Source organism: Ictidomys tridecemlineatus, chromosome 15, assembly GCF_052094955.1.
Source record: "Ictidomys tridecemlineatus isolate mIctTri1 chromosome 15, mIctTri1.hap1, whole genome shotgun sequence".
Taxonomy (NCBI): Eukaryota; Metazoa; Chordata; class Mammalia; order Rodentia; family Sciuridae; genus Ictidomys; species Ictidomys tridecemlineatus.
The window spans coordinates 13392039-13416667 of NC_135491.1; the positions used below are offsets into that span (position 1 = coordinate 13392039).

The 24629-nt window shown below is 40.4% G+C and overlaps 1 protein-coding gene across 9 annotated transcripts in view; it reads right to left on the bottom strand.

Annotated features, from left to right (window-relative positions):
* Positions 1-5902: 5902 nt before the first annotated feature.
* Positions 5903-24629, bottom strand: part of LOC101956983 (cytochrome P450 2G1) — a 146536-nt gene continuing 127809 nt past the window's right edge. For 7 of the 9 annotated variants that reach the window (XM_078032031.1, XM_078032030.1, XM_078032032.1 and 4 more), the window contains 3 exons: positions 12429-12499; positions 7010-7094; positions 5903-6903 (listed from right to left, as the gene is read on the bottom strand). In XM_078032031.1, coding sequence (XP_077888157.1) covers positions 6839-6903; positions 7010-7094; positions 12429-12499 — 221 coding nt within the window. In that variant the 3' untranslated portion in view covers positions 5903-6838. Of the gene's footprint in view, positions 6904-7009; positions 7095-8400; positions 12500-24629 lie in introns of those variants that run through there. The other 2 variants (XR_013430772.1, XR_013430770.1) reach the window with 1 other exon arrangement.

The following is a 24629-nucleotide window of genomic DNA, read 5'->3' on the forward strand; positions in this document are numbered from 1 at the left end:
CACATTTAGTGCAAAGCAGAAAATAATCAATAAATATTGGCTATGTTATTTGCTGGTTGTTATTAGACCTTATTAATCTGTAGAATAAAATATATGGATGGGAGGGCTGGGGTTGTGGCTCAATGGTGGAGCCCTTGCCTGGTACATGTGAAGCACTGGGTTCAATCCTCACCACCACATAAAAAGAAATAAAGGTATTTTTTTAAAAAAGATACAATAAAAGTTTTAAAAGATGTGGATGAGAATTTCTCTCAGCCCTATCCTGGCTTTTACATCCTCTAGTCCAAAGTTCCCAAAGATTTTCCTTTGGGGAAAGAGGAAGTGAGACAGAGATTTTATAGATACCTCCCACCCTCCCTCCCCATCCTTTTCTCCATACAGCCAAGCTTTAACCCCCTGGATGGGACATGGACCTTCCAGACGGATGGTACTCTGTGAGGTAGTATCTGAGAAGGGCGGATGAGCATCAGTTGTTCAGAGCCTGCACAGGAATGTTTCTGCCCCCTTGTATCTCACTTTCTTCCCATATCGTCCTTCCCTCTTCCCACAGGCTTTCTGTGTGCTCTGGCTAGCTGTATGTTGGTATCATGTTGTTCAGTGGAGTCTCCCAGATGTCTCTGTCATGATTATCTTTATGTATGTCTTTCTGGGTGTGTGCATGTATGTTTCAGCATGTTTGTGTTCATGTTAATTAACTTATTATGTGCCAGTCTTTGTGGGCTATGTTTTTGTGTGTAATAAGTGGGTATCCAGTTAATGTCTGCATGTGCACATTTGTGTGAGCAGCTGATATGGGGTGTGTTTCTAGACAGGTGTGCCTGAATGCTCACCAGTCTCTGCCTCTGTGTACGTAGCTTAAGAACATGTTTTGGGAGATACTGTTTGGGGCATGTCTACAGTGTGTATTTTGTGTCCAACCTGGAGCATGAATGTGCTTCTACATTGGTCTGTATGGAAGCACGAGTGGGTGACTATGTATAAGTGTAAGGATGTCTGTGTGTGTGTGCATGTGTGTGTTCTTGTGTATATATGGAAGCACGTGGACCATGTTGTGCACAGGTGAACATCTGATATCTGCCTGTGCTTGTCTGTGTTTGGATTGAAATGTAATCCTGGCCTGGCTTCGTTTCTGGTTTTGAAAAAAACAAATAATTCCTGTGTTTTTAAAGTATTTACCTCCCTCAGTTTTCAAGAGCAGGTTGAAAAGCCTCCCTGGGACACGTGTGTCCCAGAGCCTTCCCAGGGCTGATTACTTCCCACTGGATACATTTAAATATCCTCTCAGAAAATTCTCATTCCCACGGTATCACCACCCACCTCCCAAGCCATTTAACAGAATCATTCACCCAGTGTTCCCTGATTCATGTCAGCTCTGAGCTGAGTGTTACCAAGTGACCAGAAAGCCCTCGGCCCTGCCTCACTCAGGTCTCACTCCAAAGGGGAAGACAGACCCACAGCTCAGAATGGACTATGCTGGGGTGGGAAGACACAGGCAGAGGGGTCCAGACAGGATGGGGAGAGCACGTTTCTGAAGGAATCCAGAAACATCACCTGACTCGCCCTCATGGGCATAGGATAGGCTGTTAGTAGGGATTTTGTGCAGAAGGATAGGGAGGGTTGGGAGTTGTGCTCCATGCAGAAGAACCAGTGTGTGTGAGGGCCTGGGTGTGTGGCTGGGTGGAATTAGGCATTAGAGATCTGGGGTCATGTTTTTGGAGAGAGCTAGGGCCACCAGCAGGAGCCAGAACACATGGAACCTAATTCAACTAAGTGAGGAGTGTAGACTTCATCTTGAGGCTGTGGGGAGCCATGTTTTAATCTGGGGAACAAAATGGTCATATTTGAGTTTCAAAAAGAGTCTTCACATTTTTGGAAAACACTTAATGCTGGCAGCTGAGAAATGAGTTAGTGTCTGCTACAGCATTCAAGTGAGAGTGGATGGAGGAGCCATGCGGGTGGGGTTGAGGGGGTGGGCTGGAGAAGACCTGGGAGAACTGAGACTCGGTTGCAGTTGGCTGTGCCGGGCTAAGGGTTAGGGGGGCACTCCAGCAGGGGAAGATGATCGTGTCATTAACTAATTGGTGTTCTAGAGCCTTCCAGAGGCTGATTACTTCCCACTGGATAAATTTAAATATCACACAGATCAGGAGAAGATCTGAATCAGGTGGTAATGGCTTTGGCTTTGGGTATGCGGGTGAACAAGACCCAATCTCTGCTTAGGGATTTCTTAGAGTAGTGGGAAAGCAGACCCAGAAAAATGGAAGTCCTCATGATTCTGTCATTATTCATTAGTAATTTGCTACTTGAGGTTTGGGAAGGCTTCCTAGAGGAGATGCCTTGGGAACTGGGTCTTGCAGGATAAATTCTCCAGGTAGGGGAAGAAAGGGAAGAAGTCCAGGCAGAGAAACTCATGCAAGCCCAGTCCAGGGTATATAGGATGGAGGCAAGAGAACAGAGGTGTTTGACAGCTACACCCAATGCACAGGTACACACGCGCAAGCACAAACAAACGCACACACTCTGGCTCACTTCTAACCTCAACCTCAGCTTCCTATGCCCACCCCCACCATACCCCACCCCACTCCAATCCTAACCCAATCCAGAATTCTCAAGAAAATTCTCAAATGTGCCCTAAATTTATGATCCTATCCCAAATGAGCGTATTCTCCCTCCCCCTCCCTCCTTCCCTCCCTCCCCCTCCCTCACTCCCTCTCCCTCCCTCCTCACCCCCCCATTTAAAAATTGAGAAACTTAGATGAAACAACTAATCATTTTAAAGTTAGTACCATTCACAGTGTTGTACAACAACCACCTTAATCTAATTTCAAAAACATTCCAAGTGAAGATCTTAAGAGCCTTTTTATTTTTTAAAATGTAATTATCAATGCACATTAGTTATACAAACCATTGGGTTTCACTGTGAATTTCCATACATGCATATGTCATGTTTTGATGATATCCACCCCCCAGGCATAGCTGCACATGCCTGTAATCCCAGAGACTCAGGAGGCTAAGGCAGGAGGATTGCAAGTTCAAGGTTAGCCTTAGCAACTTTGCAAGAACCTAGGCAAATTAGCAAGACCCTGTCTCAAAAAATAAAAAATAAATAGGGCTGGGATGTGGCTCAGTGGCTAAGCACCCCTAGTAGTACCAAATGGGTGGGGAAAAGATCTGGTAAAACTATAATAGTCTAATTTAAAAATAAAATAAAACAATGAATAAAAATACAGTCTGGTAAAATTCAGTGGTAAATTGAACTATAAAAAATATTGTATTGTTCAGTCTTCCTGAGTTAGCATCATTTCTGTTGTTACTCTTGCTATTGACTCTAGTTTCACTCTATTATGATCTGATAAGATGCAGGAAATGATTTCAGTATTTTGAGTTTGTTAGGATTTGCTTTAGTGGCTGGGATGTGGCTCATGGTAGAGTGCCTGCCTAGCACATGCGATGCACTGGGTTTGATTCTCACCACCACATACAAATAAATAAATAAATAAAGTTCATCAACAATTAATAGAATATTTTTTAAAAGGTTTGCTTTATAGCAAATTGATTTCATCAATTTTGAAGAAAGTTCCATGTGCTGATGAAAAGGTTGTATGTTCTTCAGCTGTCAGATGGAAAATTCCATAGATGTCTGTTAAATCTATTTGATCTATAGTATAATGTTTCTTTGTTGGTTTGTGGTTGTTGCTGTTCAGGATGGTCTACTGTTGGATGAGAGTGAGCTGTTAAAGTCACCCACTATAATTGTATAATGGCCTCTCCCTGCCTTTGTGTTCAGGAGTGTTTGTTTTATAAAACAGAGTACTCTGATGGTTGGTGCAGATGTTTGTAATTATAGTATCTTCTTAATGAGCTGTTCCCTTAATATGTAGAGACCTTCTATGTTTCTTAGGACTGATTTTTGGTTAATGTCTGATTCATCAGACATGAGCATAGCAACTCCTTGCTTTGGGATTCCATTTGTTTAGAATATCATTTTCCACCCTTTCCGTCTTTTCAGACATAACACTATGTCTTTGCTGGTGAGGTGTGTTTCTTGCAGGCAAAAAACCACAGTTGAGTCTGTTGTTTTTTTTTAATTCTAGTTTGTGTCTTTTAATTGAAGAAATAAGACTGCTTACCTTCAGGGTTATTATTGAAAGGTATGAACTTGTTCCTATAATTTTGCTGTTTTTCTTTGTTTTTTAAATTATTCTATATTTACTTCTTCCTCCCTTATTCATCTTAGAGGTTTAATAGTCAAATGTATTAATAGTGTTTGATACCTAATTCTCATTTGCTTATCTACTCTTCTAGTGAAATTTCTTCTTTCCCATGCTCTTATAAATTTCAACTTGTTTTTCTTCCTCTTTGGGGTATAGAATTTCTTTCAATATTTTCTGAAGTGTTTATTTAGTAGACATAAATCCTCTTCACTTATACTTATCTTGGAAGGCCTTTATTTTTCCTTTGATACTGAAGGAAAGTTTTCTGGTTGTTGCTATCTTGGATGGTAGTTAATTTCTTATTTTCTTTCAGGGTATAAAGTACATCATTTGATATAATTTATATCTGACTCAGTGTTTCTGAGAAGACCTCAAAATGCCCCATTAGGGCACCACGAGTACCCACCAGGAAGGATAGAGAACTTTCCCAGCATCAGTTTGCTGGGCAGACCCCAGATCCACTTCCATTCAGATTGCCCATTTGCAGGTTCTGGTTCTTGTGCTAGCTGTGCTTTCTGTGCTTTCCCTCTTTCTCCTCTTCCCAACCCTTCCCACATTGCTGCATGATCAGTTGCACGATTCAGAGTTTGTGGGTTTCTCCCACTTTGTCCGCCATTGAACTTCAGCACGTTCCCATGGTGCCTCTAATCTGCAATCTTGAATCTTCTATTTAAGAGCCTTCTTGTTTTAAATATTAGTACAGGGAATCCACGATATCATTTGTCAACCAACATCTTATTATGTGAAGCTTTAAATGAGTGTGATCTTTCATATTTTTATTAGTGCATCTTAGTTATACATAATATTGGAGTTCATTTGACATAATCATATATACATGGAAAATAATTTGTTCTATTTCATTCCCCAGTACTAATTCTTCTCTTCTTCCTTCTATTTCTTTATAGTTTTTTAAATTAGTGCTTTATAGATGCGTGTGTGTGTATGTGTGTGTGTGTGTGTAAAGGTAGAATTTTCTATGATATTTTTTTTTCACATAGTATATTTGGCCATTTTCATTCCAATGTTCCTCCCTTTTCCCATCCTCTTCTCTCTCCCTCAATTCTCCTTCTCTGCTCCCCTGTTTTCCCTTTTATTTAAATAAGATCCCCCTCTTCCTGTTTTAGTCTAACTTCCACATATGAAAGGAAAAAAATCAGCCCTTGAATCCTGTGATCTCCCCAATCCTCTCCTCTCCCACTTGTTTTTCTTTCTGAAACATAATAAATCTCCCTATAATCTCCTGTGGTTCTTGAAACCTCCTTGTAAGCTTGAAACAAAAGGTTCTGAAATGTTAGAAGTCTCTTTTCTAGAAGAGATATTTGACATTATATCATTTTTTTTGTATTCCTTGGAACAAAACCAAAGACCTGATTGACCAATTACCACCCAAGCCACTGGCAGTGAGGTGGTGGGTGAGCATGGAGAACAAGTTGTGGTCAGGCTGTGAAATGTTTGAGTTTTGTATTTCAGAGTGATGGCAGGGATCAGGGTGAGGTCATGGGAGGGATTAGTCATGTTGGCTAATATGGTGCAAAGAGAAGTCAAGGTTCTTTCTGTCTGTTTAGGTGGCTCATGCCATGGCCACAGGAATGCTTCTTTACCAGGAAAATGGTAGGACACAGAGTACAGAGGAGGGGCATAAGTTAATAGGTGATATGGAATGAAGAAAACAGACTCAAAGGAGAAAGGATTTTTAAATTTATATTTTAATTGACAAATATACATTATATATATTTACAGTATTCAACACAATGTTTTGATAGGTATATACACTGTGGAATATCTAAATCAAGCTAATTAACATATGTCTTGATTCATATATTTATTTTTGTGGCAAGAACACTGAAAATCCCTCTTATCAGTTTTCTAGAATACATTGTTATTAACTATAGTCACCAGGTTGTACAATAGATCTCAGCTGATTCCTCCTGTATAATTGATATGTGAATCCTATGATCTCCCCAATCCTCCCCTCCCGAGAATCACCATTCTCTCTTTTCCTGTGAATTTGACTTTTGAAGATTCCACTTATAAATGAGATCATGTGGAATTTGTCTTTAAAAGGAGAATCTTTTTTTAGAGTAAAGGTGTCATAGTCTACAGAATGCACTGACTAGTGTGTTTCTGGTAGTGACTAACTCCTATGGGATCAAGCATCTAGCAAATAACTCCACCATCTTCCTGAAGTTACTGGTGAATGGAAAAAATAAAGCAGATAGTTACCAAATGAATTGGAATAAATATCAAAGAATGTAATTACATGACTGATAAGGATTAAGGAGGTTTCAGGACTTGGTTTCAGGACTCCCTGCAGATATTAAAATCCACAGATGCTCAAGTTGCTAATCACAATGGCGAATCAATGTGAATTCTTGTTATACTGCCCTTTTTTTGGTACTGGGGATTGAACCCAGGGGTGCTTAACCACTGAGCCACATCCCCAGACCTTTTAATTTTTTTAATTTGAGACAGTCTCGCTAAGTTGTTTAGGGCCTCACTAAGTTGCTGAGGCTGGCTTTGAACTTGCAATCCTCCTGCCTCAGCCTCCCGAGCAGCTGGGATTACAGGCATGTGCCACTCTGCCCAACCAATTCTGCATTTTTATTTATAATTTTCTTATCATATTATTTTATTGTTTTTTTTCTCACTATTTTTGATCTGCAGCTTGTTGAATCTGAGGATGAGAAACCTGTGGATATAGAGAAACAACTGCCTCAATGGACATGACAGTGAGGACTATTCAGATGAGGTCTCAGACAGAAATGAGGAACAAGTGTTAGAAACTGGAGTCTCACCTGTATCTGATTTAGATGACAACAGGTGAAACTCTGAACCTTGGCATTTTGAATTGTTGCTAGGATGAACTGAAGGCTGTGGAGGCTGTTGGGATGGAATGAATATATTTTACATGTAAGAAGGATATGAATTTGAGGGGTGAGTCAAAGAATGATATGGCTTAAACACATCGTCATTTTTTTCTAACAGGTTTGTAGTTTTATATTGGATCAAGAATACCTTGAATATGGGTGTGCAGTTTTTCCAGGATTGTTTGTAGAAATGTTGTGCTTCCTCCACTGAATTAACTTTGCACATTTTCAAACTTCAATTTGCCATGTATGTGGGCCTGTTACTGTAGTTTTTCTTCTATGCTATTGATCAGTGTGTGTAGCTTTTCACTAATATCACATTTAGTTATTATTGCTTTATAGTAAATCTTAAAATCAGAAAGTATGTGTTTTCCATGTTTTTCTTTTTTAACATTATTTTGGATGCTTTCGTTCCTTTGCTTTTCCATGTACATTTTGAAATTAACTTCTTGCTATCCACAGAATATACTGTAGGGATTTTGATTTGGGTTACGTCAAATCTATAATGTCAGAAGAATTTACATTTTATCAATGTTGAATATTCATTCTAATTTCTACATATGATAAATCATATGCATTTTTTGTGTTTATTTAACTTCTTAATATCTTTCACCAGTGGTTTGTAGTTTTCAACATTTATACTCTAATTTGTGTTCACTTTTTGTGGCTGTTGTATGTGGTACTTTAGTTATCAACTTTGCTTTACTTTATCAAAATACCTGAGATAATCAATTGAAAATGAGGAAAGATTTATTTTGGTTGGTTCATAGTTTCAGAGGTTTTAGCCTACTGCCACTTGGCCTGATTGCTTTGATCCTATGGCGAGTCAGCACATGATGGTGGGGAGTATGTGGTGGAATAAGCTGCTCGCCTCCTGGTGTCCAGGAAGCAAAAAAAAAGATCAAGATTCAGGTCTCATAATCCCCTTTGAGGACATGCCCCCGATGACCTAAGATTTCCATTTAGGTCCCGCCTCCAAGGTTTCCATCACCTACTAATCATGCCAAAGTGAAGATCAAAATGAAGATCACACTTTAACACATGGGCATTTGAATGACATTCCAGGCCCAAATTATAGAGGTACTGTTTTTAAATTTTTGATTTCCAAGTTTCCTTTGCCTGTCTGTATGTGTGTATATAGGTATACATATATAATACACACACACACACACACACAAACACTTTATTTTGTACATTGATGTTGTGTCCTGGAATTTGTTCTAGAAACTTTTTGTGTATATTTTCTTGGATATATTACACAGACCCAATCCAATAATCTGAGTACTTTTTTCAGAATAATTCTTCCCAAACTGTATGCATTTTGTTTCTTTTTTACCTTATTAGCTAGAATTTCCAGTAAGATATTAAAAAGGTGTGGTGGAATCAGACATCCATGTCTTGCTCTCAGTCTTTGGGAGAAAACATTTCGTCATGTCTTTGTAAGCACATCTTAATTTGAACACTATATTTTCACCAGAAGTACTTGATCTGTATTTAGATTTTATAAAGCTTAAAATTGAAAAGACAGATTCACATCTCCAAGTGTTCCAAAATTACTTAAAGTATTTCCAATAATTGAATCAAATGTTTGAATTATTTAAAACGTAATAAATGTAAATGTTCAGGAGTTAGAAATTATCCCTTGTATCCACAAAAGGAAAAAACTGAACAAATTGAAAATCAACAACTCGTTTTAGATCTATCAGAGACCTGAGGTGTTAAGAAAAACTGCTGACCCCAAAACTGAAGAAACAGATAGGTAGATACAGAAAATCACAACTTATTAGAGCAGAATCCCAGGAGCAAAAATATGAGAATCAGGAAAGCTAAACTGCAGTTGGCAGGTTGCTGGTGGTTCAGTGTGGCCAAGTGTGAAAGGTAAAAACTCCAGAAGAGTCGTTTTTGGAAGACACACACACACACACACACACACACACACACACACACTTTCTTGCTTTACTTCCAGGAACCCCACCTCTTTTGAGACTGTAGATAGGAGATCAATGCTCCTGGTGAGCAGAGGGAGGAAGTGGGCATTCTGCAATGCCCCAGGCATTCTGATATTCTTAGGAGGCCTTCCCTCACGGGAAGCCATCTTACCAAAGTCTAGCTGACTGGGGTTTTACTAACCAATTAGACTAACTAGCCTGGGTGAAGGGGCACACCCAGCTCCAGCCCACCTCAGCCTTCAAAGTGCAGAAAGGAAAACACACAAGTCCAGCTGCCATGCCCTTTCTGTCACCTACAGGGAAATAGACAAACAAATGGGGAAACATTCATGAGAGTCACAGCTCCTGGGCACAGGTCACTAAAAGACTGAGAAATATGCACACACTACAGGATGCTCCCTCTCCCCCAGCACCTCACCATCTGTGAATACAGCCCCTGGGTAATAACAGGAGGATACAACAGGAAGAAATGTGAATTTTCAGAGGTTAAGGAGAGGCCTCTGGGGAGCAAAGACAAGTGAGACAAAAGCTAGAACATGCAGTGGTACCAACCAGATGGGAGAATAGGGGTTCTCAGGTTTTATCCTGCTCACCCTGGAAATCTAACTCATGAAGGTAGTAGTACCTTCATGAATGTTCCAGCGCTTGGGAGTGAGGCTGAGATACCCCACTAGAACCATAAAACTGAGAAAAACCACGTTCAAAGACTCAGAGGAGCAGTTTGCTCTGAAGGCACTGCCTCTTCCCCAAGCTGACACTGATACACAGAAGATTCCCCTTGACCCTTGGTTTCTGCCTGGAAAAAGCAAATTGGAGGCAGACACTCAGTTTCCCCATCATTCTGTGACTCTTGGCAGGAGGCTTATTCCTGTCTTGTCCCATTGGAAAATCAGGAGTCCTGGCAGGACTAAACATCTTGGGTCAGTTAGAAACAGAATAGAAGTGGGGCTCACCGCAACCAGCATAATGACCTCAGCAACTTGCTAACAGAGGCACCACGCCAAAGAGACCAGCAAATAGCCTCATATTGCAGAAAGCACAGTCCACGGGACAACCAAGCTTAAGGTCCTAGCTGGCTTCACGACACAGCCCTGGTGTTTGGCTCATTCTTCCCAGAAGTTAAGGTAGGTGGCAACTGCAGTTCAGTGATTATCCACAGAAGGAGCATTGAACCTCACCCAACTCCAACAGCCAAGAAGTGATCCAATTAAGCCCTGGTCCTGTCATTAAGTGTTCTCCATGCTGAGAGGCAACTACACGTCAGCCATTACCATGGAAGTAATTATCCATCTGGCCCTGCTCAGTGCCACTGCTCATTGGTGACTCCACCAAGCCTCAGTGCTTTTCTTATGCTTATCTTAAGCTGGGAGGCAGGTGCACCTCCACAAATATCTGTTCAGAACAAGCTCTGACCTTTCCCACCCCAAGTGGCTGAGCAATAACCTGGAGATCTCAATCAGCTTCAGAGAAAGAACATGATCTTGCCCAGCTATAGATTCCAAATCATAGCACGACACAGCAGGGAAGAAAAACCTAGATGTGTTCTATTTTTCTCCAATAAAACTTTTATTTAAAAAAAGAAAAAAAAAGAAAAACCTAGACGTTTTCCTGTGCAGAGATCATGACAATGCCCTGTCAGTGCTGGCAGAGTCTAGCCACTGGTCTCATGGAACACAGTAGCATATAATTTGACATCAGAGCACAGGAAGTGACACAGCCCAGTGAGAGAACTGGCACCAAGGTCTGTCTCTTTGGGGTTACTACTAGGTGGTCCACCCAGAATCCCAGGCTACACTAAATGATAAAGATCTATCACCACCAAAGACCAGAAAAGGCCTGAAGATGTGGGCATATCATTAAATGTGCAGGCATCAAAGTAAGGACATGAGGACAATGAAATCAGGGAAGTAAGACACCAACCAAAAAAATCTAATAAAGACCCAACAGACATGGAAGAAATTGATAACAATGAAATGACTGGCAAAGAATTAGAATAATACTCTAAACAAAGTTCAGGAAACTCCAGAAAAATACAGATGGAAAATTAAATGAAGCTTGGAAATCAATTTATGAATAAAACGAGAAGTTTGACAAAGAAATAGAAAAAATTAAAATCCTAGAGAGAATCAGCACAATAACTTAACTGAAAAAAAATCAATAAAAAGTTTCAAAACCAGACTTGACCAAGCAGAAGAAAGAAACAGTGAGCCAGTAGATACCACATTAGAAATTGTCCAATTAGAGGAGCAAAAAGAAGAATGAAGAAGGCTTACAGGAATTGTGGAACTTATCAAGAAAACCAACCTTTACATAATACAATTTCAAGGAGGAGAGGGATAAAAAGATATGCTTTCTAAAAAGCATATTTTAGGAAATAATGGCTGACAGTTTCACAAATCTGGGAAAGGACAACAATATCAGGTATAAGAAACTCAGAGGTTGCCAGTAGTCAAATTCAACCCAGAGACATTCACCCAAATATAACTTTATCAGATTATCAGAAGTCAAAGACACACGCAGAAAAAAAATTAACAAAAACAGAAAGAAATAAGAAACATATCACATATGAAGAAGACCCAATATCGCTTTCAGTGAATTTCTTAGCAGAAACCCTGCAGGCCAGGAGGGAACAGGCTGGTGCATTTAGAGTGCTAAAGAAAAAGAAAAAAATTGCTAACTAAGAATGCCTGGAAAAGCTGTCCTTTAGAAAAAAGGAAAAAATAAATATTTTTCTAGACCAAAAAAAAAAATCCAAGAGAATTTATCAGCACTAGACTTAAAGGAATTGCTAAAGGAAGTTCTTGAAGCCAAAAGGCTGCTAATTCATAGGTAAAAAATATAAAAGTTAAAAAAACTCGATAGTATGAGCAACACATAATCATATTCAGAAGTCTCAAATGCTGTAAGGAGGTATGAAAATCAATTTCACCCCTACTAGAAGGGTTAAAAGATAAAATTATTAAAAACAATTGTAGCTGCATAAACTGTGAGGGAATAAAAATTATTAGGAATGTAAATTTTCACATCAAAATCAAAAAAGATGAGAGGGGAGGAAGGGCAAATGTAGAGTTTTTGTATTCAATTAAAGTTACGTTGCTTCAGCTGAAAGTAGACAGTTATGTAAGACTCATGGTAACCACAAAGCAAAAACCTTGCATCAAATATAGAAAGAAATCATTAAAAAGCACCATCATCAGAGAAAGTCATCAAACCACAAAGGGAAATAGCAAGTTAGGAAGAAAGAAAAGAAGGACCTACAAAATAATCAGAAAAGAAAATATAAAAGAACAGTGGGAAGTTCTTTCCTATTGATAATTATGTTAGGTGTGAATGGGTTAACTTTTTCAATAAAATGATAGAATGGCTTAGAAACCAAGAGACAACCATATGCCACTTACCAGACACATTACTAGTAAGGACAACACAGATTGAAAATTTGGCAAACAAGATGTTCCAATGGAAATGGGATCTGAAAGAAAACAGAAATTTATACTTAGATAAAATACACTCAAAGTAAAAAATATGTATATATGAAGATATAGAGAAGGTCATTACATAATGATAAAGGGATTAATTCAAGGAGAAGATTTAACAGTTGTAAATATATGCACTCAACATTGGAGCACCTAAATATATAAAGCAATTAATAAATTATTATAAGGAAGATATAATCTGCAATAGTGTAATATCAGGGGAACTCAATACCCTATTTTCAACATAGAGCCTGAAAATCAATTTTAAAAGTGCTGGAATTGAGTTATACTTTAGACCTAACAGCTCCAACAAACACAAAAACACTCACCCCAACAACAGAATACACATTCTTCTCAAATTTCCCCGGAACATTGTCCAGAATGTCACAAAATAAATCTTATTTAAGATAGTTAAAAATATGTATCTTTTTAGGTCACAATGGCATGAAACAAGAAAAAATAACAGAAAAACTCTTGGGAGCACATGAAAATAGAGGAAATCAAACACATTTCTTAACAACCCCTAGGGTGACTGAAGAAATAAAAAGGAAATAATAATACCTTGAGACAATTGGAAATGGAAACACATCATATCAAAATTTATGAGTTCCAACAGAAGAAATCCTAAAAGAGAAATTTATGGTGGAATATTCCTCTATTGAAAAAGGAAAAATTTATCAAATAAGTTCCCTCCAAGAGCTAGAAAAAAAATGACAACACACTGAAGCCCAAAGTTAGCAGAAGGAAGAAAATAAGAAATATCATAGACCAAAATTAGAAGAGAAAAAGAGGTGGGGAAAATCCCATAAAAATAGAAGTGAGAAAAAATACAGTGGCACCTGCCCATAATCCCAATGGCTCAGGAGGCTTAGGCAGGAGGATCTCCAGTTCAAAGCCAGCCTCAGCAAAAGCAAGGTGCTAAGCAACTTAACGAGATGCTGTCTCTAAATAAAATACTAAATAGGGCTGTGGAGTGGCTCAGTGGTTAAGTGCCCCTGAGTTAAATCCCCCCACCAAAATAGAAGGGGGATCAGTAAAGCAGAGAAAAGAAAAGGATTGATGGGGGGAGAGGAGGGATGGGAAAAGAGAAGAACAATGGAATGAAATTATCCAAATTATACTATGTACATACATAAGTATGCCACATTAAATTCACCTATATATATATATATATATCAAGCACTAATTTTAAAAATCTATTAAAATACAAGTAAGACCAGTAGATTAGAGGAAGGAAAATTGGGGGAGGGTGGAGGAAGGCAAAGAAGTGCTGGGAACTGAAGTGGAGCAAATTATACTCCATGCATGTGTGATTTATGTCAAAATGAACCTCACTGTTACACATAACTACAATGCACTCATAAAAACACTTTTTAAATGAAATAGAGGTTAGAAAACAGTATAAAAATCAATAAAACTTAGCACTGATTTTTTTAAAGAAGAAAACCAAAGTCAACACATTCTCTCTGATATGAGGTAAAAAGAAGACTCAAGTCAATAAGATCACAACTGGAAAAGCAGACAATATAACTGATTTCACTGAAATACAAAGAATAATAAGCAATTCCTTTCAGTGACCATTTGCCAACAAATGAGATAATGTAAGATAAATGAATAAATTCCTCGACACAAATCCACAGTACTGAGCCACGGAGAAATAGACAACCTGAGCAGACCATTGACAAGTGAGAAAACTGAACCTTTAAAAAAAAAGTCCCGCAACAAAGAAAAGGCCGCACCCTCACCAGAATTGTCTGTAATGCTCTGCTTATGGCATTCGAGGCTTTCCCTAGCCTGTTTCTCCAAATTCTGCCAAGAATCAATCCCAAAGATACTTGAGCCTCTTCGAGTGTACTCAAGATCTCATTCCTGGCACTGACTTTACGTATTGGTCAGTTTGACATTCCAACCCATTCCCCGCAGCAGCTAATTTCATAAATAAAAGAGGTTTATCTGAGTCACAGTTTTGGAGGTTCAAAGTCTAAATGACATAGGTACAAAGCTCTGAAGAAGTTCCATGGCAGACGGTGGGCACTCGTGCAGAAGAATGGCCACATCTTGAACCAAGAGCAGAGAGTTGGATGGGGCCAGGCTTATTCCTTTTGTGGTAACCCTTTTATAAAGTCTCCACCTTTTGCAAGAACTACCAAGGAGTCACCAAAAAAACGACCTTATCCCCACCGCCACCTCCCAGCAATGACCTAAGGACTTCCCGCTAGGCCCTGCCTCTTAAAGGTCCACACCACCTTCCAAATCTACCCCCATTAAGTCCCAAATCTGTAATCACAAATACTTTTGGGAGAATACGATTCAAACCATATCCAAACCATAGCAACTTGCCAAGTGCATCAGTAGCTATGAAATGCTGTTTGAAGAAGGAATATCATGGCTTTAAAGATGTGGGTGTTTGTGTCTGGAAGGCGTGGAAATGTGCTACTCAGATCTTCATTCAAATGCAGTGAGCAGACAGCCCCCACCTGTAGCACCATCAGGATCCACCTCAGCTAGAATCAGAGACCATTTTCTTCCCAGGAAGCCCCAGACAGTACTGAAGACAGCCTCTGAAGGTGTAAAGATGAAAGTGGTTAAGGCTGGGGCACTCTACAGGGAGGCAAAACCAGTCGTAAATATCCACTATTCATGTAAGAGAAAACACAAATGAGTAATAGAAGCCTAAAAGGCCATTGGAATGGTTTTGGTATTCCACAATGATATCCAATTCAACACATAATAAACCTACTATATGTGAGAGCCTTGATTTCCTGGATGCTTTTGGTTTTCTGTTTTATTTGGTTTTGGTTTTGGATTTTGGATTTTGGTTTTTAGGGGAGGGAGATGATAGGGAGAACGAATGCAGACTACATTTTGGCCCACGTGGAGGGGCAAACGTAAAGACATAGAATATGCAACAAGAATTTGGAACAGACAGGGGCTGGGGATGTGGCTCAAGAGGTAGTGTGCTCGCCTGGCATGCGTGAGGTACTGGTTTGATCCTCAGCAGCTCATAAAAAATAAAATAAAGATATTGTGTCCACCTAAAACTATATATATATATATATATATATATTTAAAGAATTTGGTACAGACAGAAACAAACATAGTTGATCAGATAAATGGAAAACCTGAATCTTACATTGAATCTCAGGCAGGTCATTGCTTTTCTGTTGCCTGTTGAAGGTGGGTGGCTGTGTATTTCCAGTAAGACCCACCTCTTGAAGGCCACACCAATTCCCAAAAGACCATATAAGAAGTGGTCCCATCTAAGAAGCAGTACTGACTTGTTTTAGTGTATTTGTGTGAATTTGGGGCAATGAGGAGGGTAGGTGCACCTGGAAACACATTAGACCTCTATTACCTGAAGGTTATTTGCTTTCCAAGAAGGGAGTACTCAGTAGGCCGTAAAGTGCAACTCACAGGTTCTCAAAATGTTACTTATACTCAATTATCTGGGAATGATATCAATGTCTTAGGGCAGCACCAGCAGGCATGAGGAGAAGTTCTGCAGGATGAAGTGAAGTAGAGCAAGAGTTCCATGCTGGCCAGAGACTCCCCTGGGCCGATGTGCTTTTCTGTGGTCACACCTGCAAGGTGCTGAGGCCTGGAAGCATCTGTCCTGCCTGCCCCATTGAACATCAGCTGCTTCATCAGCATCCCAAGGATCATGACTGTATCCACTTTATAGGGTCAGTAGCAAGACACAGTGGGATGCTCAGCTAGGACCTGCTTTAGAGGAGCTCAATACTGGCACAATGCCTCTGATGCCTCAGATTTCACTGAGTCCAACAGGGAATGCTTCTAAAGGATCCATAAACTTCCAACTTCTGTTCATTTTAATTCCCCAAAAGTTTTTTAAATGCATCAAGTTCCAGACACTGATGGGAGAAAAAACTAAAAGTTCACACTTAAATAATACTCTGGTTTTTTTTATTGTTGGTTGTTCAAAACATTACATAGTTCTTTTTTTTTTTTGAGAGAGAGAGAGAGAGAGAGAGAGAGAGAGAGAGAGAGAGAGAGAGAGAGAGAGAGAGAGAGAGAGAGAGAGATTTATTTAGTTAGTTAGTTCTCGGCAGACACAACATCTTTGTTGGTATGTGGTGCTGAAGATCGAACCCGGGCCGCACGCATGCCAAGCATTACACAGTTCTTGATATATCATATTTCACACTTTGATTCAAGTGGGTTATGAACTCCCATTTTTACCCTGTATACAGATTGCAGAATCACATCAGTTACACTTCCATTGATTTACATATTGCCATACTAGTGTCTGTTGTATTCTGCTGCCTTTCCTATCCTCTACTATCCCCCCTCCCCTCCCCTCCCCTCCCCTCTTCTCTCTCTACCCTCTCTACTGTAATTCATTTCACCCCTTGTATTATTTCTCCCTTTCCCCTCACTTCCTCTTATATGTAATTTTGTATAACCCTGAGGGTCTCCTTCCATTTACATGCAATTTCCCTTCTCTATCCCTTTCCCTCCCACCTCTCATCCCAGTTTAATGTTAATCTTCTTCTCATGCTCTTTGTCCCTACTCTGTTCTTAGTTACTCTCCTTATATCAAAGAAGACATATGGCATTTGTTTTTTAGGGATTGGCTGGCTTCACTTAGCATAATCTGCTCTAATGCCATCCATTTCCCTCCAAATTCTATGATTTTGTCATTTTTTAATGCAGAGTAATACTCCATTGTGTATAAATGCCACATTTTTTTTATCCATTCGTCTATTGAAGGGCATCTAGGTTGGTTCCACAGTCTTGCTATTGTGAATTGTGCTGCTATGAACATCGATGTAGCAGTGTCCCTGTAGCATGCTCTTTTTAGGTCTTTAGGGAATAGACCGAGAAGGGGAATAGCTGGATCAAATGGTGGTTCAATTCCCAGCTTTCCAAGAAATCTCCATACTGCTTTCCAAATTGCCTGCACCAATTTGCAGTCCCACCAACAATGAACAAGAGTGCCCTTTTCCCCGCATCCTCTCCAGCACTTATTGTTGTTTGACTTCATAATGGCTGCCAATCTTACTGGAGTGAGATGGTATCTTAGGGTGATTTTGATTTGCATTTCTGCTAGTGATGGTGAGCATTTTTTCATCTACTTGTTGATTGATTGTACGTCCTCCTCTGAGAAGTGTCTGTTCAGGTCCTTGGCCCATTTGTTGATTGGGTTATTTGTTATCTTATTGTCTAATTTTTTGAGTTCTTTGTATACTCTGGATATTAGGGCTCTATCTGAAGTGTGAGGAGTAAAGATTTGTTCCCAGGATGTAGGCTCCCTATTTACCTCTCTTATTGTTTCTTTTGCTGAGAAAAAACTTTTTAGTTTGAGTAAGTCCCATTTATTGATTCTAGTTATTAATACTTGTGCTATGGGTGTCCTTTTGAGGAATTTGGAGCCCGACCCCACAGTATGTAGATTGTAGCCAACTTTTTCTTCTATCAGATGCTGTGTCTCTGATTTGATATCAAGCTCCTTGATCCATTTTGAGTTAACTTTTGTGCATGGCGAGAGAAAGGGATTCAGTTTCATTTTGATGCATATGGATTTCCAGTTTTCCCAGCACCATTTGTTGAAGATGCTATCCTTCCTCCATTGCATACTTTTAGGCCCTTTATCAAATATAAGATAGTTGTAGTTTTGTGGATTGGTTTCTGTGTCCTCTATTCTGTACCAATGGTCCACCCGCCTGTTTTGGTACCAGTACCATGCTGTTTTTGTTACTATTGCTCTGTAGTATAGTTTGAAGTCTGGTATCTCTATACCATCTGATTCACACTTCCTGCTTAGCATTGTTTTTGCTATTCTGGGTCTTTTATTTTTCCATATGAATTTCATGATTGCTTTATCTATTTCTACAAGAAATGCCATTGGGATTTTGATTGGCATTGCATTAAACTTATAGAGAACTTTTGGTAATATCGCCATTTTGATGATGTTAGTTCTGCCTATCCATGAACAGGGTATATTTTTCCATCTTCTAAGATCTTCTTCTATTTTTCTCTTTAGGGTTCTGTAGTTTTCATTGTATAAGTCTTTCACCTCTTTTGTTAGGTTGATTCCCAAGTATTTTATTTTTTTTGAGGATATTGTGAATGGAGTGTTTTTCCTCATTTCCATTTCAGAAGTTTTGTCGTTGATATACAGAAATGCCTTTGATTTATGCGTGTTGATTTTATATCCTGCCATTTTGCTGAATTCATTTATTAGCTCTAATAGTTTCTTTGTAGACTCTTTTGGGTCTGCTAGGTATAGAATCATGTCATCTGCAAATAGTGATAATTTAAGTTCTTCTTTTCCTATTTTTATGCCTTTAATTTCTTTCATCTAATTGCTCTGGCCAGTGTTTCGAGAACTATGTTGAACAGAAGTGGTGAAAGAGGGCATCCCTATCTTGTTCCAGATTTTAGAGGGAATGCCACCATTTTTTCTCCATTCAGAATGATGCTAGCCTGAGGCTTAGCATAGATTGCTTTTACAATATTGAGGTATGTTCCTGTTATCCCTAGTTTTTCGAGAGTTTTGAACATAAAGGGATGCTGTACTTTGTCGAATGCTTTTTCTGCATCTATCGAAATGATCATATGGTTCTTATTTTTAAGTCTATTGATGTGGTGAATAACATTTATTGATTTCCATATATTGAACCAGCCTTGCATCCCAGGGATGAATCCTACTTGATCATGGTGTACAATTTTTTTGATATGTTTTTGAATCCAATTCACCATAATTTTATTGAGGATTTTTGCATCTAGGTTCATTAGAGATATTGGTCTGTAGTTTTCTTTCTTCGAAGTGTCTTTGTCTGGTTTAGGAATCAGGGTGATGTTGGCCTCATAGAATGAAGTTCTCCCTCTTTTTCTATTTCCTGAAGTAGCTTGAAAAGTATTGGTATTAGTTCCTCTTTGAAGGTTTTTTTTTTAAAACTCTGCTGTATACCCATCCGGTCCTGGGCTTTTCTTAGTTGGTAGTCTTTTGATGGTTTCTTGTATTTCCTCAATTGATATTGGTCTGTTTAGGTTGTCTATATCCTCCTGACTCAATCTGGGCAGATCATATGACTTAAGAAATTTATCAATGCCTTCACTATCTTCTATTTTATTCGAATATAAGGATTCAAAATAATTTCTGATTATCTTCTGTATTTCTGAAGTGTCTGTTGTGATGTTGCCTTTTTCATCTCGTATGCTAGTAATTTGAGTTCTCTCTCTTCTTCTCTTCGTTAGCATGGCTAAGGGTCTGTTGATTTTATTTATTTTTTCAAAGAACCAACTTTTAGTTTTCTCAATTTTTTCAATTGTTTCTTTTGTTTCGATTTCATTAATTTCAGCTCTGATTTTAATTATTTCTTGCCTTCTACTTCTTTTGCTGTTGTTTTGCTCTTCTTTTTCTAGGATTTTGAGATGAAGTATGAGATCATTTATTTGTTGGTTTTTTTCTTTTTTTAAGGGATGAACTCCAAGCAATGAATTTTCCTCTTAGAACTGCTTTCAATGTGTCCCATAGATTCCGATATGTTGTGTCTGTGTTTTCATTTATCTCTAAGAATTTTTTAATTTTCTCCTTGATGTCTTCTATAACCCATTGATCATTCAGTAACCTATTGTTCATTCTCCAAGTGATGCATGATTTTTTCTTCCTTCTTTTATTGATTTCCAGTTTCATTCCATTATGATCAGATAAGATGCATGGTATTATCTCTACTCCTTTATATTGTCTAAGAGTTGCCCTGTGACATAATATATGATCTATTTTTGAGAAGGATCCATGTGCTGCTGAGAAAAAAGTGTAACTGCTTGATGTTGGGTGGTATATTCTATATATGTCAATTAAGTCTAGATTATTAATTGTGTTGTTGAGTTCTATAGTTTCCTTATTCAACTTTTGTTTGGAAGATCTATCCAGTAGTGAGAGAGGTGTGTTGAAGTCTCCCATGATTATTGTATGGTGGTCTATTAGACTCTTGAACTTGAGAAGAGTTTGCTTGATGAACATAACTGCACCATTGTTTGGGGCATATATATTTATGATTGTTATGTCTTGTTGGTGTATGGTTCCCTTGAGCAGTATGTAGTGTCCCTCTTTATCCCTTTTGATTAACTTTGGCTTGAAATATATTTTATTTGATATGAGTATAGACACTCCTGCTTGTTTCCTAAGTCCATATGAGTGATATGATTTTTCCCAACCTTTCACCTTCAGTCTATGTACATTTTTTCCTATCCAATGCATCTCCTGTAGGCAGTATATTGTTGGGCCTTGTTTGTGATCCATTCTACTAGCCTGTGTCTCTTAATTGGTGAGTTTAAGCCATTAACATTTAGGGTTATTATTGAGATATGGTTTGTTCTTCCAGCGATATTTGTTTATTTATGTTACTAAACATGGTTTGTTTTCCTCTTTGATTTTTCCCCCCTTTACTGTCCTACCTCCCACTGTTGGTTTTCATTGTTATTTTCCATTTCCTCTTCCTGTAATGTTTTGCCAAGGATGTTTTGAAGAGATGGTTTTCTAGCTGCAAATTCTTTTAACTTTTGTTTATTGTGGAAGGTTTTAATTTCATCTTCCATCCTGAAGCTTAATTTCGCTGGATACGCAATTCTTGGTTGGAACCCATTTTTTTCAGTGTTTGAAATATGTTGTTCCAGGATCTTCTAGCTTTCAGAGTCTGTGTTGAAAGATCAGCTGTTATCATGATTGGTTTACCCCTAAATGTAATCTGCTTCCTTTCTCTTGAAGCTTTTAAAATTCTCTCCTTATTCTGTATGTTGGGCCTCTTCATTATAATGTGTCTAGGTGTGGATCTCTTATGATTTTGCACATTCAGCGTCCTGTAAGCTTCTAGGATTTGGGATTCTGTCTCATTCTTCAAGTCTGGGAAGTTTTCTCGTATTATTTCACTGAACAGATTGTTTATTCCTTTGGTTTGGAGCTCTGTGCCTTCCTGTATCCCAATGACTCTTAAGTTTGGTCTTTTAATGTTATCCCATAATTCCTGGATGTTCTGCTCATGGTTTCTTAGCAGACTTGCTGAGCTGTCTATGTTCTTTTCAAGTTGAAATACTTTGTCTTCATTGTCTGATGTTCTATCTTCTAAGTGATCTACTCTGCTGGTAGTATTCTCAATTGAGTTTTTAAGTTGGTTTATTGCTTCCTGCATTTCTAGGATTTCTGTTTGTTTGTTTTTAATTATCTCTATCTCCCTGTATAGTTGATCTTTTGCTTCTTGGATTTGTTTATGTAATTCATTGTCAAAGTGATCTTTCATTGTCTGATTTTGCTGTCTAATGTCTTCCTTGAGACTCCAGATCACCTGAAGCATGTATACCCTGAATTCTTTACCTGACATTCCATCTGCTGCAGCTATTACCTCTTCTAAAGTTGAATTGACCTGCATTGCTTGTGGTCCTTTCTTTCCTTGTCTTTTCATATTGCTCGTGTTTCTTTCTGCTTGGTGAAACTGTTGTATTTTTGAAATTTTCCCCCTATATATTTATATTGCTCTTGTATAGTTGAAAAGTCTCCCTTGCAGGGTGGGCAGTGGCTGAGCTCCTCCTCCAATTGGGGTGATCTGTCTACCATGCTTGCGGGCCGCTGGGTCTGTTCTGCCGGTCGGTCGCAGGTCTGCCTACCTTGTAGGCGCTGGCAGCGGCTGTGCTCTGCCCCTCCTCCAATTGGTATGACGTGTCTACCATGCCCATGGACCCCTGGGCCTGTTCTGCCGGTTGGTTGCAAGTCTGCCTACCTTGCAGGCATGGGCAGCGGCTCTGCTCTGCCCTTACTCCAATTGGGGTGACATGTCTACCACGCCGGCGGTCGCTGGGCCTGTTTTGGGCGCGGGAGGCAGCTCTGCTCTGCCTCTATTCCAATTGGTGTGACGTGACTTCCACGCCGGGGGGCCGCTGGGCCTATTCCAGGCGTGGGCAGAAGCTCTGCTCTGCCCCTACTCCAATTGAGGTGACGTGACTACCACGCCGGCAGGCCTCTGGGCCTGTCCCGGGCGCGGGCGAAGGCTCTGCTCTGCCCCTACTCCAATTGGGGTGACGTGTCTACTATGCCAGCAGGCCACTGGGCCTGTTCTGTCGGTCAGTCACAGGCCTGCCTACCTTGCGGGCGCGGGTGGCGGCTCTGCTCTGCCCCTACTCCAATTGAGGTGAATTGACTACCACGCCGGCAGGCCACTGGGCCTGTTCAGGGTGCGGGCGGTGGCTCTGCTCTTCCCCTACTCCAATTGGGGTGACGTGACTACCACGCCGGCAGGCCGCTGGGCCTATTCCGGGCTTGGGCGGCGGCTCTGCTCTGCCCCTACTCCAATTGGGGTGACGTGTCTACCACGCCCACGGACCGCTGGGCTGTTCTGCCTGTCGGTCGCAGGTCTGCCTACCTTGCGGGCGCAAGTGGCGGCTCTGCTCTGCCCCTACTCCAATTGGGGTGACATGACTACCACGCCCGTGGGTCGCTGAGCCTGTTTCGGGCGCAGCTGGAGACTCTGCTCTGCCCCTATTCCAATTGGGGTGACGTGACTACCACGCCCGTGGGTCGCTGAGCCTGTTTCGGGCGCAGGTGGAGACTCTGCTCTGCCCCTATTCCAATTGGGGTGACGTGACTACCACGCCGGCAGGCTGCTGGGCCTGATCCGCTGGTCAGTCGCATGTCTGCCTACCTTGCGGGTGCGGGCAGCGGCTCTGCTCTGCCCCTACTCCAATTGGTGTGACGTGTCTACCACGCCAGCAGGTCACTGGGCCTATTCCACCGGTCAGTCACAGGTCTGCCTACCTTGAGGTCTCGGGCGGCAGCTCTGCTCGGCCCCTACTGCAGTTGGGGTAAAGTGATACCACGCCAGCGGGTGGCTGGGCCTATTCCGGGCACAGGCGGCGGCTCTGCTTTGCCCCTCTAGCCTCCACAGTATTCAGCAGGACCCAGACCGAGAAGCAATTTCCGTGGGTTCTTTAGCCCTGGGCCAGAGCAGTTCCGGGAGCCAGAATTCAGCCACTCCGGACTCGGTGTATGCTCTGATAGGAGCAGGCTCCAAGAAGCAGTTTCCGCGGGTTCTTTAGCACTGAGCCTGAGTAATTTGTCTGCAAGACGCAGGTGAATGGCAGCCTGAAATTACCTGTTCTATAGCTGACTGAGCTGTGATCAGTTGAAAACAGGGATTGTGACATCAGCTCTCCAAGATGGTGGCCGCTGGCTTCCTAGGTAGTCTGACCGGTGTGGAGAACCGAATTGGACAGCTTCCTTCTCCCGTCTCAAACCCAGAATTCAGCACTGAGTACAGTGATTGCACAGCTGGCAGGAGCCCACAGAATCCACAGCGCTCTATCTTTGCATTGCTATCTAGTTGTTTCCCAGTGCGCGCCACAGATTCTAGCCGCGGGGCGATTTGCTGAATAAGCAGCGTGACCCTCCGTGCGGACAAATTGCTCGCGTTTGAGCCCCCGTAGCTGATCCTCGTGCGATGAAAATCCTTCTACTAGGTTTTGAAGCCCCCCAATTTTGCTGGAAATTCCTAACAAGATAGCTTTTAGCTGATCTAACTCGTCATTCTCCTGCACAGTGTCGCAGTACACGGGGGTGATGCACTCCCTTCGCCACCATCTTCCTATCTCCAAATAATACTTGTGAGCATCCTTCCCATGGTTTAAAGAGAAGAAGGTCCATCTCACAGATGGAGATCTGATGTGACTCCCCAGGACCAACCACTGGTAAGTGTTGCAGTGGTGTCCAATTGCCCGTGCATAGTGCTGAGTCCAGGTTTCTCATGATTTCCACCTTATAAAAAGCCATTGTGCTGAATTTCATACCATGATGCGCAAACTACCGTCTATCCGACCAATCTACCTGTTGGTTGTGTTCACGTAGGCATGCTTTTTCCATTGAAAAATGGTTTTGGAAAGCCAAAAATACTAGAGTATTTGGTTATATAGTACAATTATATAAACTGAAAATTTTAATTATTTGGGAACTCAGCCACATTTGTTCATTTTTTGTAGAAGTTTGTGATCAGTTTGATATGACAGCAACCTAAAGGAGTAGGTGACATTGAGGATTTTTCCCTCAAAACTTAAAATATTTATTCTTCTAATCTTATAAAGAAAAGTTCTTCACCTTGTTCAATGCTATTACCATAT